Raw genomic sequence first — 18,368 nt, 5'->3', positions numbered from 1 at the left:
GCCCCAGGCATCAAGCCAAAGGAAGTTTTTAGTAAATTGGTCTTAAATTAGGTCTTTATCTCTTAAAAATTGAAATGAACAAAGAGCAAACTATTCCCACTATTTCAACAGCAGTGGCGGAGATACTTTCCTTCCCTCACCACCCCCTTCCTCAACTGATGGAGCATTATCTTAGACACTTTCCAGCCTTCCATCGACTCCAGAGACTCCCATCTGAATTTTAGGCTTGAAGGAGTTATTACTTCCGCTACTCCTGCTTCATAGGGTAGACCCATTGAAATGATTGAGACTTGAGTTAGGCATGACAGACCTCCACTGAGTTCAGCTCTTCACATGACTATATCTGGATTGAGTGCATACTGTGCTAGGACTCCATTCATACGCAATGTGTGAATAGCTGTCGTCAAATCTACACACCAGTTAACAATGTGGTAGTATATAAGCAGTGAATTAAAAAAGTCCATCAAATAGAATTATCAGTAAGCAACAAGTGACACATATAGGTGTGTGCCTTTGTGGTCTTGTGGTTTATTTAGTTTGTGGCTAAAAGGTAGTCTTCTGTAAACATGAAATCGGGTCTTCCTTGGTTTGCTCTGCCATATTGTAACCACAAATCGTAACCACAGATCACTTTTCTGTGGATGGAATCCCACTGTTGTCCTGGTTGTCATGGAAGAGCTTTTGATCCTGCAGCACCCAAAATCCTAGAAAATTATCTGCATGGAACAGGGTGGAAGACAGTATGGGGAAGTGCAAGCTAGCAAACATTGCCTCCCCTGCTTTCTTCTTAATGGGGGTATTTGCTGGATCAAAAAGCCTTCTTACCATAAGCACAAGGGCAACAATTGGATTCCACCCTGTATATTTTTAAATAAAACTTTTTATATAGTTGTTTTTTTAATGGAACATTTTCTTTCAACATTGCAATTTATAGGAAACTGACTTTCTGGAGTAAACCACAAAAAAGCACAAAACAGATTTGGTGTAAGAAACTGAGGCACCTGCTGTTCAATAGCATTTTATTTTATTTTTGAACTTGCTGAAACTTTTTAATGAAATACATTATTTACTGTATTTTATTTATTTATTTTTAAAAAATCAATCGGACCTACCTCCACCTGCTGATCTGAATGTTCTTTCAAGCTTTCATGTCAGTTAAGTTAAATAGAATATGTTCACCGATACATCAAATAGTTTTCGATGTTTTTATAGCTCAAGGGTGACCAATATGAATCAGGTGTAAAAGTAAGTGTCCTTTTCTGTTTCAGGGAAGAGCTTCACATTGACCATCACAGTCTTCACAAATCCTCCGCAAGTAGCCACGTACCACAGAGCCATCAAGATCACAGTGGATGGGCCTCGAGAACCAAGAAGTAAGTATTCAGATAACATGAAGTCCTAACCTAAAGGCACAGAAATAGAATGAACACGCACACCATTCTATTTAATAAACTTTGAATCTGATCTTACAATTAAATTTACTCAGGCTGTAATCCTGTGTACCTGGGTGGGTGCCTTGGGCCAACTGCAGTCCTTCAAGCCTTTATCTCAGGCTCTTGGGATTTCCCACACTAAATCCCCTCCCCAGCCCGAGCTCCTCTCTCCAGGCCATTCCTTTCACTGGCCTTGCTTCACACTCCCCTTGAGTGTTTCTGCCTGGCTAGAATGTGCCTTCTAACACTGAAAATGCCTTTTGTTTCCTGAAGGTGCAGCCAACTGTACAAAAGCGAAATTTTCATTTGTTGCCCCGCCCACTTTTGCCTCTGGCCCTGCCTTCCCTCACTGGCGTGTGACCTCCAGATGATTCCCCAAAGGAAATGTGCCCCCCAGGCTGAAAAAAGTTCCCTGCCCCTGCTAGACACAGTTCTTTGGGAGATGGAACTCAATGGGGTCTTATTTCCAAGCGAACATGTGTAAAAACTTCACTGTTAAATCTGACTGGCCGCATTTTAGATCTCTAGCTATATGGTTTAGGGAAATCAGTTAGCTAGGAAGTTACACTGTTTTAAACCATACTTTCACTGCGAGGGAGGGGGGCTCCCCTAGGGATCTGTTTTGCATGGCTATTGATTTGGAAAGAGACAGTTGAAATGCCTTTTTGAAGAGAATGAACAGGGATAGTAGATGCAGAAATTGACAAAGGATGTGGGATTTCAAACACACCATGCATATTCTTCAGCATTTCTTGCTCACTTTGGAATTTAGGAATTTTAATTTTAGAAACAAAATAGCCCTGTTCAGACTCCCCCCCCCTTCCCCTCGAAGCTGGCAGATGGAACAGAGGTGAAAGGGGTGGGGGAGGCCGAAAAACAGCAACCAGTTGCTCTCGTGTGCAGCTTATTGTATCTCATGCCGGTTTGCAGCTTAAGAAAACAAGTAATTCTTGAAGGCAACACTTCAAGCAGGCAGATGGAATTTATTCCACTGAGGCGCAGATCTTCAGTCAAGTGACTGCCATATTTTTTTTCCTCCCATTTTTAACAATTAAGAATGAGCAAACAATATATGGTATCTCCAGGGATAAATTCAAAATACTCACATGAGCACAGTGTGTTCAGGAGGGGAAATTCCCCACCCCAAAGCCACCTCGTTGCTGAACTAATGCAATACGTTCCCTTCTCATTGCCCAAGGCAATAATTAACTTTACTGTAGAATACTCATATTTGTATTGAAATATCCTCTTGTATGCTGAGGTTTGTGGTTTCTTCTTATTCCCCACCCCGCCACACGCACACGCACATTTGGCAGAGGCAGTGTGGCTGTAGCAGAAGTCAAAACGGAAAGAACATAGAAACAAGTGCCCGTGGGAGGGAGAGCATTGCAAGTTAGGATTGAGTTCCAAATCAATTCTGTACATTAAAAAAAAAACAACCTTTGTGTGAAATCATGGCAATCAGTAATACCGATAGAGCACTGGCACCGACTTCAACAGACCTGTGAAGACTTGATATATAATGTTCTTCATCGGTTTCGTTTTTACTAGTTCATCTTGCTAGCTTCAGACTGATGAATATTTCCTCTTTCTTTTCATGCAGTTTCCATCTAAGTGTTTGTCTGCATTTGGACTACGCAACTGTATATGTAATCTAGAGGATGTTTTTAAAATTAAGTCTCATAGTGCAACATTGTATTTTCCAAGCAAATTGCCCTGATATTCAGCTGCCTTAAACATGCAGTACCCTGCCCCAACCCTGCTAGATACTTATGTGTATGTTTGTGACTGCAGTAGTGTCATGGGTTCGTGCTTACAACGTCACTTATTATTTTTATATTTCTTTAGAGCATTTTTACACTGCTCCTCAGCCAAAAAAAACCTCCCAGAGTTGTTTGCATACAGTCAATTAAAACCAGACAGTCCCTGTCCATAGGATTACAATCTTAACACACACACACACACACACACACAGAGAGAGAGAGAGAGAGAGAGAGGAAAAGAGGCAGGGAAGGAAGGGGGAGATAAAACTTAAGTACTAATTTTTAAACAGCTTTTATAATGACCAACTGGCACAGTTCAGGAGGTACCTGATCGAGCTGGTCTTTTGACAAAGCGGATGGAATGATTATGAATGGCTTACGAATACTGAGCTACATGTCTGTCCCCCAATCAGTAATATTACCCCACCCTTTAAAAACAATTTCCTATCTTCTTTCCAGTCCTGGAGCATATATGCATGCCCTTGTGGAGACACCTCACACCTGCCCCCATCAAACTCAATTTGCAGCAACAGTATAATTACTGGGCAAGGGATGGGTGACCCGTCATCGGCACAGGTTGTGCTACAGGCACATCCTGTGCATCATTGGGTACCTGTTGTGAGCTCCTTGATGAAGGGAAGAGGGTTAGGAGTAGCAGCATCCCTTCTCTTTTCCAGAGCTGGTCTGCTCCAGTCTGACCAGCATGCTTATACCACCTCTTAGAGTTTCCTCAGCAATAGCTATCCTGCTTGCAGAAGCTATCCATAGCATTGGATTTTAGGTTCAGCTAGTGATGAATTTGGCCTAGCAGTGCTTATACAGCATTGATAAAACAAACACCTGCTTTTCTTGTTGTTGCCTGGAAATGCACACTTCCTCATAGCTTTCATGTGCACACCCCTTCTTCTGTGATAAACCCATTAGTACTACCACTTGAAGACATTACCTAAAAAATACAGGAATGCCATAGGAGTGAAATTAATAACGGGTCTAAAAATGAGGGTCTCCAAATGAGCAGTGGGGTCTCAAAGAGTGGCTCTACATCCTCAATGTACCTTGTAATTATTGGATTGGATCCAGACAGTGTTATTCACACTTCAGTTCCATTAAAACCGTGACAACTTGCTCTATTGATTTGAATTGGAATGAAGCATGATTAACTTAGTATGGATCCATCCTGTTAATACTACTGCTGTGCTGCTACAACTGTGTGTGTGTGTGTGTGTGTGTGTGAGAGAGAGAGAGAGAGAGAGAGAGAGAGAGAGAGAGAGAGAGAGAGAATAGGCATGTTTCTACCTATATATTCTAGGAGCTCTTATACATTCTATACCAGGTATAGATTTATTAGGAGAGATGGTCCAAGAAACACAGTAAAATTATATCCCTTCTGGGCCCATCATGCTAGCTGTCTTCTTGGCAAACCAAGCTTTGCGCTACCAAGAATGTCAACTTATAAGATTTCATATTTTTAAAAGCAGCATGGGGCTTCTTACAAAGCATGGGGCTGGCAATGAACACACTTTGTACTTTGACTCCCAAGTGGATTTTCACACAAGGATATGACATCTTGTCATGTGATGGACAGGTGGGTTGCACCCACCCAACTGTCAAAATTGTTCTGCAGTATGGAAGATTGATAAAGACCAGAACCAAAAAAGTTACCCACCAATTCTTATATAAAAGATATTAAATGTAGTAAGTATATAGTCTTATGAAACAAATATTACTCCCCCCCCCAAAAAAAAACACCCAGCTGCGTAGTTTTTAGGAAGCACTTGAGCTTTAAAATATTGGGGGAAGAAAGACTGAAGGGACACTGAGCTTACTAATATTTTGAAATCACTAGTAGTTATCCATTAGCAGCCTATTTTCTTTCCTCAGTGAAACACATCTAAATATAGAACTACACAGAAAATAAGGATGGCAGTGATAGAGATCTTACTTTATGGTTTCTAAAACGAACATTCAATTCATGATATCTTTTATTTTCCATTGTAGAGGCATCTGAAACTTGCATTCATTAAATAAATTCTGGTGGAGCGTTTGCCAAAAAGACTTAAAAGGTTATTTTCCATGGTGGTGAGCTTATGAATCACAAACCAAAGTTGCTTTTCTATGAGCCAGTTCTTTGAAGAAAATCATTACCTAGATCAAGAAATGTAGTAGACGTACAAGGATTCTTAAATTAGCTACTTTCCCCAAGGCTATTTCAGTTATTGTATTTTTCAATGAACAAATAATGTATTTTCCCTCTTTTGAGTGTGTCTTTAAATGCTTCTCTGCCATTTGAGGATAAGGCTATCAATAGCTGCTAGTGCTAGCCCTATATCAGAGGCAAATTATCTCAGAATACGATTTGCTGAGGATCATGAGTGGGAGAGAACTTCTGATCTCATGTAGTGCTAGTTGGCCACTTTGGGAACAGAATGTTGAACTAGAATAAGCCTTTGGTTTGCTCCAGGAGGGCTCTCATGTTCTTATTGTTTTAAACTAGGCTTCCTCAAAATCGGCCCTCCAGATGTTTTTTGGCCTACAACTCCAATGATCCCTAGCTGGTCAGGGATGATGAGAATTGTAGTCTCAAAACATCTGGAGAGCTGAGTTTGAGGAAGCCTGTTTTAAACACTACAATTATAAACCTATGATCCATTAATTTTTTCCTTATGGAAATCAAGCCATGGCCAAATTTCTACTCAGAGATGTGTCCTACTGAGGGTGCCCAAGAGAGGTGTGGGGAAAGAACTATGCACCCGCCATCTGCAGGTTATGGTGGTGGTATGTGCATTGAATTGATTATCAGTTCTGTAGGCTGTGTGTGTGTGTTAGTACAAAGTGCCACTATGTGAAGACCCCACCAACAGTGATCTGAACTGACAGCATTGTTCATTGGGCAAGGAGAAGAGGGGATCCTCTCTCAACCACTGATACACATACACATACACACTCTCTCTCACACACATACATACCCTTCCTATCAAAAGGGCAGGACTCAGTAAAATAAAAAGCAGCAAACCTCTGTGCACTGAGATCTGAACTCCTTGAATAATGTCCCCTCCAGTGTGTGCTCGGCATTAAGAAGATTCATAAGCCCTTTCCTGAAATTGCTCCTCCCATTTTGAGTAGGTAGCTGTAGCACCACAGAATGGAAAGAGTGTTTCTCTGTCCTCAGTGCTTCCCTCACTGGCAGCCAGTGAGTAAACAGCCTGGCTCAAATACAGGAACTACAGACAAAGAAACTTTGTGGTAGCAAATGGGTAAGGGTTGTAGCAGGTGGGGGAGGGGAAGAGAAGGTATAAGATTACACAGCTTGGATTGCTACCAGAGGGGACCTATTTTCGCCACCTTATTGTTAGTTTTTGCCTCTCAATTTGCATTTCTCTTTCTTTTGCCTTCATGGTGGAACACGGGAATGCAGGTGGTCAGGCCACTTAGGGCTTTACAGGGCAGCTGCAGCAGCACTCTGAAATAAGCTTTGGAAGGGATAGATCTGCACCACACATTTAAAGTGCATGACTTCCCCCAAAGAATACTAGGAACTGTGATTTGTTAAGGATGTCAGGGATTGTAGCGCTGTGACGTGGGGTGTCCTGAGCCCCGGACCTGCCTGGCGGCAAGTCAGTATGTCAAGTCCAAAACTCAACAGTCAGGAAACAGGGTCCAGGGTCAATCCACATCAGCAAAGTCCAGAATATGCAGTCCAAGGTCAACAGTACCCAGTCCAAAGTCAACCCCAAAGCACAGTCCCATGGTTGTCCAGGAGCATTCAAGCCAAGGTCCATCAACCTGAGCAGTTGAGCAGACACAGCCCCTCAGCTCTGCTTCCCTTTTATACTTTGCCTGCTGATTACAGCATCTGGGCTCGATGAGGTATGCGGCCCTCACCTGTTCAGAGTCTACTCCAGCTGAGGAATCACACACCGCCTCCCAGAGCTAACTAGCCCCACTTGGCCACTTAGGGAGCTGTGAGTCCTTGCCTGCCTCAGCCTCCTAGAGCACCCCTTCCGCTGCTCCCTATGACTCAGAGCCTGAGTCTCAGGGGCCCTTCTGGCTCTGGTGATGGCTTCTGCTGCTTCCTGTACACTGACTGCCATCCCCTCACTATCCTCCATCACCCTGTGAGTACTTCCTTCTCCATCCCCAGTTTGCCCCGGTGTCTCCCAGTCCCAAATTCACCCTCAATTGGATCCTCTTCCTCCTTCCTGTAATCCTGCCAGTTCACAACACGGTTTACAGAATTCAGTGGGGGGGGGGAGTCATGTGCTTTGAATGTGCAATTGCGTGTTCTTCAGATGTATGACATGCATCTTCCAAAAGACTAATCCCATAGGCCTCTAAGACAAATGGGTCAGAAATTGTAAGATGTTTATGTGTTGACAAAATGAAAATTAGTAATGCCAGCTAAATATAAAAGTTATGGCTTTTGAACCTACTACTGCTACTACTACTACACATACATGCATGTGGCATTCTGGGCTGGTTTTTGTTACCTGCTGGCTGTATCTTTTCGATCGAGCCGCTGACAGTTTTGGTTGACCACACCACTTCACTGTTGAAAGTTAATACTGTTTGACTCATTCTGTGCTGTTCGCATCAAGCCAAAGAAAACAAGGGGAAGAATAATCTGCCTGTGTGCAGTTTGGAAACTTCTCAGAGACTCTGCATGCAAAGCACTATATAGTAGCTTACTATATCTCTTTGCAAGCTGCAGAGGAAAAGGAGGAAGCGAACAGCATAGCATGCGTAAGACTATGCAGCACCATGGACGACATGAGAGGGTGCAGGGAACTGCAAGAATACTTGTATGTAACAAACTGTTAGTACAATGGAGAGACTGTTAAGGAAGTTAAAGGGGGGGGATACTAAGCCATTCCAGTTTTGACATGCAGAGATGTTTATTTCAGAGGCAGGGGGAGTTGCTCATTTTATCACAAGTGGGTTATTTTGGTTCACGTTGTAAGAGTAAACATTCAAGCAAGGGAAAATCCACTTTTCCTTCCACCACCCCATTTGTTAAGCAAAGTTTTGATGACTCAGGGCATGAGCAATGGCATAGAGGGCCTTTTCATTGGTAGAGTGAGTCGCTTTAGTTACTAGTGGCTGTTTTTAACTCTCGAAAGACAGTTTGGAAATGAAATGGGTTCATTATATTTCTGGGAACACCCCGTTACAAATTTACTATAGTGACTCACTTCAGTGGCCATGATCCAGAGATTCTGTTTTGCATGTAAAGACAGACTTCCATAGGTGGGGCAGCTGTTTGCCAGCAGTTTGTGAAGAAAATCAAGCAGTATACACAGAAGCCCATTCTGCATGCAGAATGCTGCTAACTGTACACATAGATTGAGAAGGGCTGTAAAGATTTTAAAACTTTCTTAAAGCTAAGTTAAATTATTGTGTGGAATTCTTGCTCATGAATGTTGTCAATATTCTATTGCTACTATTGCTGTTTAACATTTACTTTGTGTCCACTAGGGATGGACAAATCAGATTTTTAATTTCATGTGTTCATAAATCAATTTCATCCTGTTTCTGAATTAATCTACAGGGTTCCCCCCCCCAAAAAAATGTACCAAGATATACATTATTTTTGTATGCAGTATCTTAACATTATCTTTGAACACCTTTAAATTTAAAATAAACATTTTTGTATGCATTTTGGTACGTTTTTAAAGCTGAAATCTAAAATCTGTCTCAAAATTCAGAGAAGTGCAAAAACTGTAAAATACCTGTATTCTGTTCCACATATTAGTCTGAGAAGTGTAAATCAGGTCAGCTTGCTTTAAAATGGGGTTCAAGCAAAATCTTCAAGTATCTCTAATGTCAATGCAGCACTAGGCACAATATGGCAAAATGAATACAGATTCTGCCCAGGAGACTTAAACAGTCCCTATTTGTCTCAGAAGATAGAGGTGGAAAGAGAGATTCAGAAATGCCAAATATACTTAGTTAGGTGAGCCCCGCTCTGCATAATCAATCACATGATGCTGTGCACTATTTGAATGGCAATGCCTCTTGAATATTTTATTGGGGGGGGGGGCAAAGAGACTTCAGCCCATAGGGGTTGGCTCCTATGAGGCACGCTTTTTCTAATGCTCTGGTAAAAGGAATACATTTATTACGAAAAGAACCCCTCAAGTGATGCTAGCAAGCATGCTTCACACCAAAGGCGATTGAAAAGGCACTCCAGAATCACCAGCCAATCAGAGCTGAGGGGAGAAATTCTCAATGCTTTTTGCCAGATTAATTTTTTTCTATGGCAGTAATGGTCCCCTTTGCAAACTCTGAAGCACAAGTTTAATGTATGAGGAGCAAGGAAAGCAGCACCCTTCCCTTGAGACATCTGGCTCTCCTCATTTAAGTCTTTTCTTAACAGACTGCTTCTTCCACACTTACTTTGCTTTTGCATGTCCTCAAACAAACTTGTTTTTGGTGAGTGCTGGAAGATAGAACATGTAAATAAAGGAAGGTTTTTCCTAAAGCCTTCACATTCTGGCTGGCATTAGTCTTCGCTTTAAAAGTTCTTTTAAAAAGAATTCCTATGTGCCTGTTTTACATTGCTTTTACGTATTGGCCCAAATATAAGCCGCACCAGCAAATAAGCCTTATCTTTAAAATTCATGGGGGGGGGGTAAGAGAAAAAACTACAGTACCCTAATATAAGCCGCTCCCTTAAAATTGTGTTGTGCTGGTGGTCCTAGGAGCTACGTGCTGCCGTGGCACCCGCCATCTTGCCTCACCAGAAGTCCTGTAAAAGCCAATTTTTGTAAGGTCACAAATTTAAGCCGCACTTTCCGGGCCCCAACTTGTTATTTGTCACTGCTCAATGACCCACCCTTGCATTGTGGTGTTCTCCTTCTGTTGTTAGATGTATTGGTTTTTATGCTTTTGTGCTTTTATGTTTGTACATATTTTATGGGCTAATAGCCGTAAATAAATAAATAATAATAAGCCGCACTTTAACTTTTCACAGTCGGAATTTGTGGGGAAAGTGCGGCTTATATTCAGGCCAATATGGTACTTCAGTGGGCAGGCTTATCTCCAAACAAGAACTTATGAAGTAAGCCACTTTTTCTAAACAAGGAAATTACACGTTTCTGTGTACAGAAACGTGTGTATCCACAACTTGGGTGTACACCTCCAGGACCCTTCACACATAACAATCAGTGCCAGATTTACGTATAAGCTAAACAAGCTATAGCTTAGGGCCCCACTCTCTTGGGTCCCCAAAAAAATTTAAATGAAAAAAACAATTGGATGTACATTTCCAAAAAAATAAGATAAAAAACAAATAAAATAAAACCTACATACAGGTTGAGCTTAATAATTATTTCACTATTAATATACTTCTTAATTGTATTTCAGTTCAACAATTATTTTGATAAAATACACATTTTGTTACGTGCAAATGGCTTTAGATACCTGTTAGATCCATAAATTACCATATAGCATATATTAAACACAAAAAGCAGCGACAATTTGTTGTTGACAAAGGACAGCTGGACATATAAAGGGCCCCATTACTTTCAGTAGCTTAGGGCCTCATCAAACCTAAATCCGGCCCTGATAAGAGTGATCAGTTTTAGGGGTTGGCATGTGTATTCCACATGACACCTGGTATCCTGTGCCTCATTAGAGAACCTGCCTTTTTAAGGATTCCCAATTGCGTGTTATAAATAAGACTCTTGTTTTTGCTGGACTAGACTGACATGTCTACCCCTCTGAAAGTTCTGCACACCTAGTTTGTTTATGTGGAGGCTTTTCCAGAAGTGATGCTGAATGAGTAAAGGAGCTGAGAATAAGGATGATGGTGCAATATTTCTCCCTCATCTATGCATGCTGTTCATTGTCATGGGTCAAGACTCCTGTTGTTCAATGGAGAAGCCTGCAATCCCCAAATGCTGCTTATTTGCCTGTTGGACTTGGGGACAGCAAAATAAAGGCAGCTGTGGAAAATATTGATTTGGAGTTTATGGTAAAGGCATAGGTTTGCATAAAAAGCAAGATATGACATTTTGTACTAAAATTCAAAAAAAAATTCTTATCATCATGATCATCATGATCATCATCATCTCAGCGTCATTAGATTATGGTGCATTTGGATTAAAAAGTATACCAAGGAATATATTTCCAGCCCCATCCACCCTAAGGCTTCTTTCATTAATGTGAAACATTTTGTTTAGGCTGTGATCCGTTACACACTTGCTTGGAAGTAAGTTCCATTAAACAGTATGGGTTGTTTCTGAGGAAACATGTACAGGATTACATTGCATGTTGATAAAATATAGGATGACGTGAGAAATATTACTTAACCCACTGACACTTTGTTTCAGTTTTAAATTCACATTCTGTTTTTGTGAGGATCAATTAATTAAAATGATTCATTGCTTCATATGTGGAAAACGTTGTACGTAGATTCAGTAGAAACATAGAATTGTAGAGTTAGAAGGGCCACAAAGGTCCATCTGGCCCAACCCTAGTTTAAGCTTGTGACAATCCTTTGCTGTAGGTCAGGCTGAAAATGTGTCACTGGGCAAAAACCAGGCCCCCAGATTCATAGATTCATGATGGTTTGAAACGGGGGCTCCTAAGTTTGGGCTCTTAAGTAATACTTGGAATGTAGTTGCTAATATCTTTCATTTTGTAGGTGTTAACTATTCACATACATACAGCCACTTCATTCGTTATAATTTTGCAGATCCATATGAATGAATGGGGTTTTTTTTTCACACACTAAGTTAGATCTTACCCCTTAATTGCTATCAAAAAGGGAACTGCTTTAACTCTTGGAAGCACTGGTAACTGCAAGAAAATTAGTATCTACTGGACTGCATCATGTGTATTCAACATCCTATGCAGAAATATGATGTGTGATGAAAATGATGTGCAGATGTCACATGTGAGGATGACCATGTGGATTTATTTCTTTATTTCATTTGCAGGCTAATAACCTGCAGCCAATCTCTTGTTCATGTGCAAAAAACCCAAAAGAACCAGCATGAGTGATCCTGTGTAGAGGACCTAGACTCTTCATTGATCACAACATTCACAAACAAGTGCTTTTCTGTAGCATGAAGTGGTTCTAATCTAACATGAAGAGAATTGGCAACAATCGGTGCTATAAAAAGACAACAACCACGTCTACTGACCATTTAATTAATTACATGTATTATTCTAATAGATTTCAGTAGATTTTTTTATTATTATCATTAAACATCTTGCCAGAAAAATAACAGTCCTCAAAGTCATGCTGAAAACCACACAGAATAACAACTGACGAAAATATGAAAGGAAGGCATCTCACAGACGTGTTAAATTGGATGCATAAATAGTTCTGAACTGAACTTCTAATGACAACTGTATCTTATATGTATTGTTAGATCTGCCAGGCGTTACTCTGGAATCAAGATTCTGACCTCAAGGCGTTCAAGCCACGAGGCTGAAAATAATCACCACGTCGATGACATTTTACATATGTACACAGCTTGCACGACTCCAAGTGTTTGCATTTGAGCCGAGTGTCTTGAATCCAAGTTTGAATTTGCATTACTGACAAATGAAAGAAAGGCTTTTGCATTTGAACTATAAAAAAGTATTAGATAAAAGTATTTGTCTTTTTATCTTTTTAACAAGAGCAGGAGGGAAGTGGAGTGGAGTGGGTGTAAAAGATACAATCACTTCTCAAGTCCTGGGCTCCCCTCCCCTTTCCATTCCTGTGATAATTTATAACTCAGTGTGGAATCCGAGACACAGTGAGCTGTGCCAAAGGATCTGGCAGGAGGAAGAAGAGACGAGTTGCTCAGATTTGGAACATCAGCACAAGTTATAAAATTTAATTTTAGCTACTAGGCACTACTTTTAAGTGTGTGTTTTCCTCTTAGAACTCTCCTTAAAAAAAAAAAAGTCCAGTGTCCTCATGAAAATGCTTTCAGGGCTGTGTGGAATAGTGTTCTGTAGAGCAGGAGACACACGTCTGACTTTTTCAGGCAGGGCTAGATATTCATTTGATGACCCACCTCAGGTGAAAATAAATGGCAATTATGTGTTCAGAGTTTATTTGATACCTCAAGGAACAAAAGAATGAGATGCAAGAGGCTTTTGTTGTGGATTTTGTTGCCCACAGCACACACATCAGTCTATGTGATGTGTTTGGAGAGTTTCCTTTCTGTAAGAGTTTCCATCACTAAAACTGCAGGGGCTATCTCCTAAAGAAGAAGAATTCCTTCAAAAGGAAGACTTACTCATTGCAGTAAGTAAATAGAAGCAGTTTAGGGAAAGGAGTGATTTTTTTTTTTTTTTTAAGGCTTAGCAGCATCAGAGATACAGCCGTTTTCACTCTTTTCAGACAAAATAAAAAGGAATTGGTTGAAAGATATAGAGCAAGGGGGAAAGAATTCCATATTTGGGTAGAAGATTTGCTAATGTCCTGCCTTTTGTGAGTCTCTTGATGTCAGCTGATATGTTCACCCCATCCCAAGTGTGACAGTATGCGTGCATCATTCCAGCACCAGCTCCTTTTCCTGAGTGCTGCTAGGATATTGTCTAACTGCACTGGTACAGAGATGAATCACTCACCAATAAGGAAAGTGGAAATGTTCAACAAATATGTTTTTTTTTACACTGCAATAAGTAAAGGTAAAGGTAAAGGGACCCCTGACCATTATGTCCAGTCGCGGACGACTCTGGGGTTGAGGCGCTTATCTCGCTTTACTGGCCGAGGAAGCCGGCATACAGCTTCCAGGTCATGTGGCCAGCATGACTAAGCCGCGTCTGGCAAACCAAAGCAGCGCACGGAAACGCTGTTTACCTTCCCGCCGGAGTGGTTCCTATTTATCTACTTGCACTTCATGCTTTCAAACTGCTAGGTTGGCAGGAGCAGGGACCGAACAACGGGTTCTCACCCCGTTGCAGAGATTCGAACCGCCGACCTTCTGATCGGCAAGCCCTAGGCTCTGTGGTTTAACGCACAGCGCCACCCGCGTACCGCATACAATAAGTACATACCTCCAAGTTGGATTTCCCACAAGCACATTGTCCCATGGGCATAGAGCAGCTTCTACCAAGAGGCAACCTCTGGCCCCTCTGATGTTCCTCAGGATCCATGAAGGAAGTTAACAGAGGGCTGAACTGTACTATAATCTTTCTGAGCTTAGGAAGACAAGACAGGATGCCTTTACTCATTAGTCTTCAGTCATTGCTCTGTAGACAGAAGGTCTCAGTTTCAGTCCTTGCCATCTCTGGTTTAAAAAAATATCAGGGAGCACGTGATGAGTAAGACTGCATTGACTAGTTGGATGAGTTATCTGACCAGGCATATGGCATCTTCCCATGCTCTCTGGGTCTGCATTCCCTGACAGTGTAATAATTATGTAGAACATGAGCAAACTGCAGTTGCGTGTACATAAACAACATTGTGGTGTGTGTTGAAGATCTTAGTTCCAATCCACGTAAATATTCAGATCCTATTGAAACCAATCGGGTTTTAGTTGAGTTGAGCCCTTCATATTTGTAGTAAATATTTCAGGGGTAGCTGATGATGTACCCTCCAGATGTTGTGGGACTACAACTCCCAGCATCCCTGACCATTGGCCAAATTGGCTGGGGCCGATAGGAGTTTGAATCCAACAATATCTGAAGGTCTCGACGTTGGCTAGACTACCCTGCAATATAGATCCTGTTGACTTTCTGACCATAGTAATAGGGTGCATACACGGCAACAGATTCTGCTATGTGTCAGTCAGATATTGTTCTCATCTTCTTTCCCCTTCCCCGCAATAGGACACCGTCAGAAACTAGACGAGCAGACAAAGCCTGGGAGTTTGTCCTTTTCAGAGCGTCTGAGCGAATTGGAGCAGTTGCGTCGCACAGCCATAAGGGTCAGCCCACACCACCCAGCCCCCACTCCTAACCCAAGAGCTTCCTTGAACCACACCACTGCTTTTAACCCTCAGCCTCAGAGCCAGATTCAGGGTAAGTACCTGAACTTCCTCCCCTCACTCCACCCTGAGCATCAAGGAGACGGTCATCCATTGGCCATTGGAATCATGGTTGGCTTGATCTGTTGTATAGGATGGCACTTTGGGACAGTTTCCCCAACCCCCCTCCCAGTGGGTTTCATCTGGCACATCTAGCACTAGTGCTGCTGGTGAAAGAGGACAGCAATTGCAAGCAGACAATGTGGGAAAGGTTGAGTTTGACGTAAGGTTCAAAACAACTGTGGAAAAGCTTTGGTGAAGAACAGTGTAGAAGAAACTAGGCAGAGTCTTTCTCCCAAAACAAATGCTCATTCATTTCTCTGATTGCACACTACTGTGGGATTCCTCCAGCCAATTAACAGCATTATAATCAACTCAACAATGATCCTACAAATAGGGCCGGCTCAAAATATTTTGGCACCTGAGGAGAACCACAAAATGGCATTTCCCTCCCCACCAGGGAAGAAGGGATGAGTGAAGATCTTGCCGCATGGCTCGGCCGATCCTGGCTACAATATATGCATAGCAGTGAGGCACATGCTTTGCAGCTTAGAATGCGTGTCCATGTTTCATGCAACGAAAGTTTGATGCTGCTTTTCCCTAGGAAAAGGAGCTATTAGAGCAGAGAAGGAGTGGAAACTACTCCCCAGTCCACTGCTTCTCCATTGCAAATTTCCTTCCTGGTGGCTTCTTCTCTCTGAGAAAAGCAAGCAGCCATCAGACTTTTATTGCAAGTTCATACACAGTATAAATGTATCAGAGTATGAACTTCCAACTCTAAATTCTGTGATTCTATGATTCATTATGTGATATATATTTGTATCCTTTGATCATAGGAGTTCAGTTGTTCTACTTTTGAGTAAATTGTATGAGTGGTGTTGCCATGAATTTCAAGGCACTAACAGCAGTCGTCAGTACCAGCTCAAAGGGATATTCAGATACCATTTCCACACATCACACTGAGCTTGTTTCCTGGGTGATCCCACTTTCCTCTCCATGTAGGGATGGGGGAGAATTTTGGTTCTGAATCCACAGTTCCTGATGCAATATGCAAACCACAATGCAGCTACCCTTTGACATTTGCACTTCTGGTTCTCCAACCAAAGAATATGTACAAAAATGTATATATCAGTATAATGATTTCATCCCTTAACTATTCTGACCTCTAAAAAAATAATTAAAGTGATATACAGAGGCACTAATCTGTATGTCGTCAACTGTATTGCAGGAACAGCAGAACACCCTAAGACTGCCCTGTGATAAACCAGGAACTAATTTATTTAATCACAAAATTCTCCAGACTGACCTTGTGTTATTAAGCAACACTCACTCCTTGTTGCATGTTTGCAAGTTATCTTTCAGCCTAGTTCAGACTCCTGCTTTCATAAGATGATGTTGGAGTGGCTGGTTATGTATACAGACTCCAAGTGCTGTAGAACTATAGAAAAATGCTAGAAAAGGCAGTCAGGCACAGCATTAGGTGAAAGCCCTAAGTTACTCTAAAAACTGAATCTACTGTTTATTCCAGTATATACGAGAGTAGTAAAATTTCAGCCATATATATTTTTAAACAGAAGATATTCTCTTATAATGGCAATGGCGCCCACCTGAGAGGAGCCGGAACTATATATATAGTTGCTCTTTTCACAGAGTGATCCAAAGTGACTTACAATAAAACCAATTTAGAATATTTAATAACAATAACTAGATAAAGGGCAGAATTTACGCATTCCATTCCAGTAAAAGAGGCTGCAATGCCACCCTTCAAGTTAATGGCCAAAAGGAAAGGGCAGAAAGTAAAGTCTTTGCATGGCGACTAAAGATAGATAAAGCTACCACACAGCTATCACACATATACAGTCTAATTCTGTATATGTTTACTCAGATGTGAATCACATGGGATCCAGCAGAGCGTCTTCCTAAGTAGAATCATAGAATCATAGAATCATAGAGTTGGAAGAGACCACAAGGGCCATCGAGTCCAACCCCCTGCCAAGCAGGAAACACCATCAGAGCACTCCTGACATATGGTTGTATTGCCCTAAAACAGTCTTCACGGCCTGGTGCTTTCCAGATGTTTTGGTCTACCGCTTTCACCAGTCCCAGACAGCATAGTCCAATGGTCAGGGATGATGGGAGCTGCAGTTCAAAACATCTACAGGATACCATGTTGGGGAACAGTACCTTCAACTGTAACACTTAAGCCATTTGTTACAGAGCAAACACAAGCTGTTTTTAATAGGACCTCTCCAGCCCTTAGCATGTTTAATAAGTCTTGCTGATGGCAATGAAATTTACTTCTGTGTACCTTGATTGGGATCAGGGCATGCTTTAAAGATAGCAGAGTGCATTTTTAGCTTATATTTTGCTGGGAGCTATCTCTGAAGCTTGGCTCCAGCTATAATTCCAGACCACATAGTGTAAACAAATTAAAACAATCCTGTCTTGGGTTTTTGGTTTTGTTTTGTTTTTTGCTTTTTAAATATCTTGCTTTGCAACTATCTATCATCATGAAAGTAGCTGGAATTAAGTGCTTGAAGGACTTGATTAAATACCCTCTAATGTATATTTTTCAAAGGTATTTTAAAAAGGTATATTTTACACGCATAATTAAGCATGTCTGAAATTAGGATGAATGACATATGACCCTTTCTTAGAAAGCTAATGTTTATTTTCCAGTTTAGTAATAAATACTTTGAACAGTTTTTGAACAGAACAATTCACTTGTTTTAAATCAAGTGTGTCCTTGCATTTTAACAGAGTTCAGTGGTGTGGTCTATTTATTATCATTATTAGTACCCGTTGTAGTAGTACTCATATTAATGTATTCAGAACTAAAACAACAAGATGTTTTAAAAAGAAAAGAAGTAAAATTCATCCCTGCAGACTCACAGTCTACTGGACATGATGCAAAATTGTTTGTATTTCCACAGGTGAAAATCATTTTTTTTAATATATTGTCATTTTAATGCTTAGTAATGCTTAGTTGTGTTCATTTCACTGGGTTCAGATTTAATATGAAACCATGTTATGCGAACAGTAGACATGAAGCAGGCAAACCATGATTTAGAGTTGTTTTTGTTTCCCATATTCTCAGCACTGAATTCAGATGGATTCACAGTGACTCAGATGTAAACTCTGGTTTGCAAACAAGCTTCAAATTTTGGTTTCAGACACTGGTTTGCTGAACTTAAACAAAC

At 41.1% G+C, this 18,368-nt stretch overlaps 2 protein-coding genes across 3 annotated transcripts in view; one reads left to right on the top strand and one right to left on the bottom strand.

Moving 5' to 3' along the window:
- The window catches only part of RUNX1 (RUNX family transcription factor 1), a 186,465-nt gene that overhangs the window by 130,299 nt on the left and 37,798 nt on the right, over positions 1-18,368 (top strand). Inside the window, exons 5-6 of one of the 2 annotated variants that reach the window (XM_079974925.1) lie at positions 1,269-1,373; positions 14,972-15,163. In XM_079974925.1, the coding sequence (XP_079831051.1) occupies positions 1,269-1,373; positions 14,972-15,163 (297 nt within the window). The remainder of the gene's footprint in view (positions 1-1,268; positions 1,374-14,971; positions 15,164-18,368) is intronic. The other variant, XM_079974926.1, reaches the window with a different exon arrangement.
- Positions 3,789-18,368, bottom strand: part of KCNE2 (potassium voltage-gated channel subfamily E regulatory subunit 2) — a 221,928-nt gene continuing 207,348 nt past the window's right edge. The window contains exon 3 of the mRNA XM_079974988.1: positions 3,789-4,488. The gene's annotated coding sequence lies outside the window, so the exon portion shown is untranslated. The remainder of the gene's footprint in view (positions 4,489-18,368) is intronic.

Source organism: Podarcis cretensis, assembly GCF_951804945.1.
Source record: "Podarcis cretensis genome assembly, chromosome: 4".
Lineage (NCBI taxonomy): Eukaryota > Metazoa > Chordata > Lepidosauria > Squamata > Lacertidae > Podarcis > Podarcis cretensis.
This window is presented reverse-complemented; position numbering and strand designations above follow the sequence as displayed.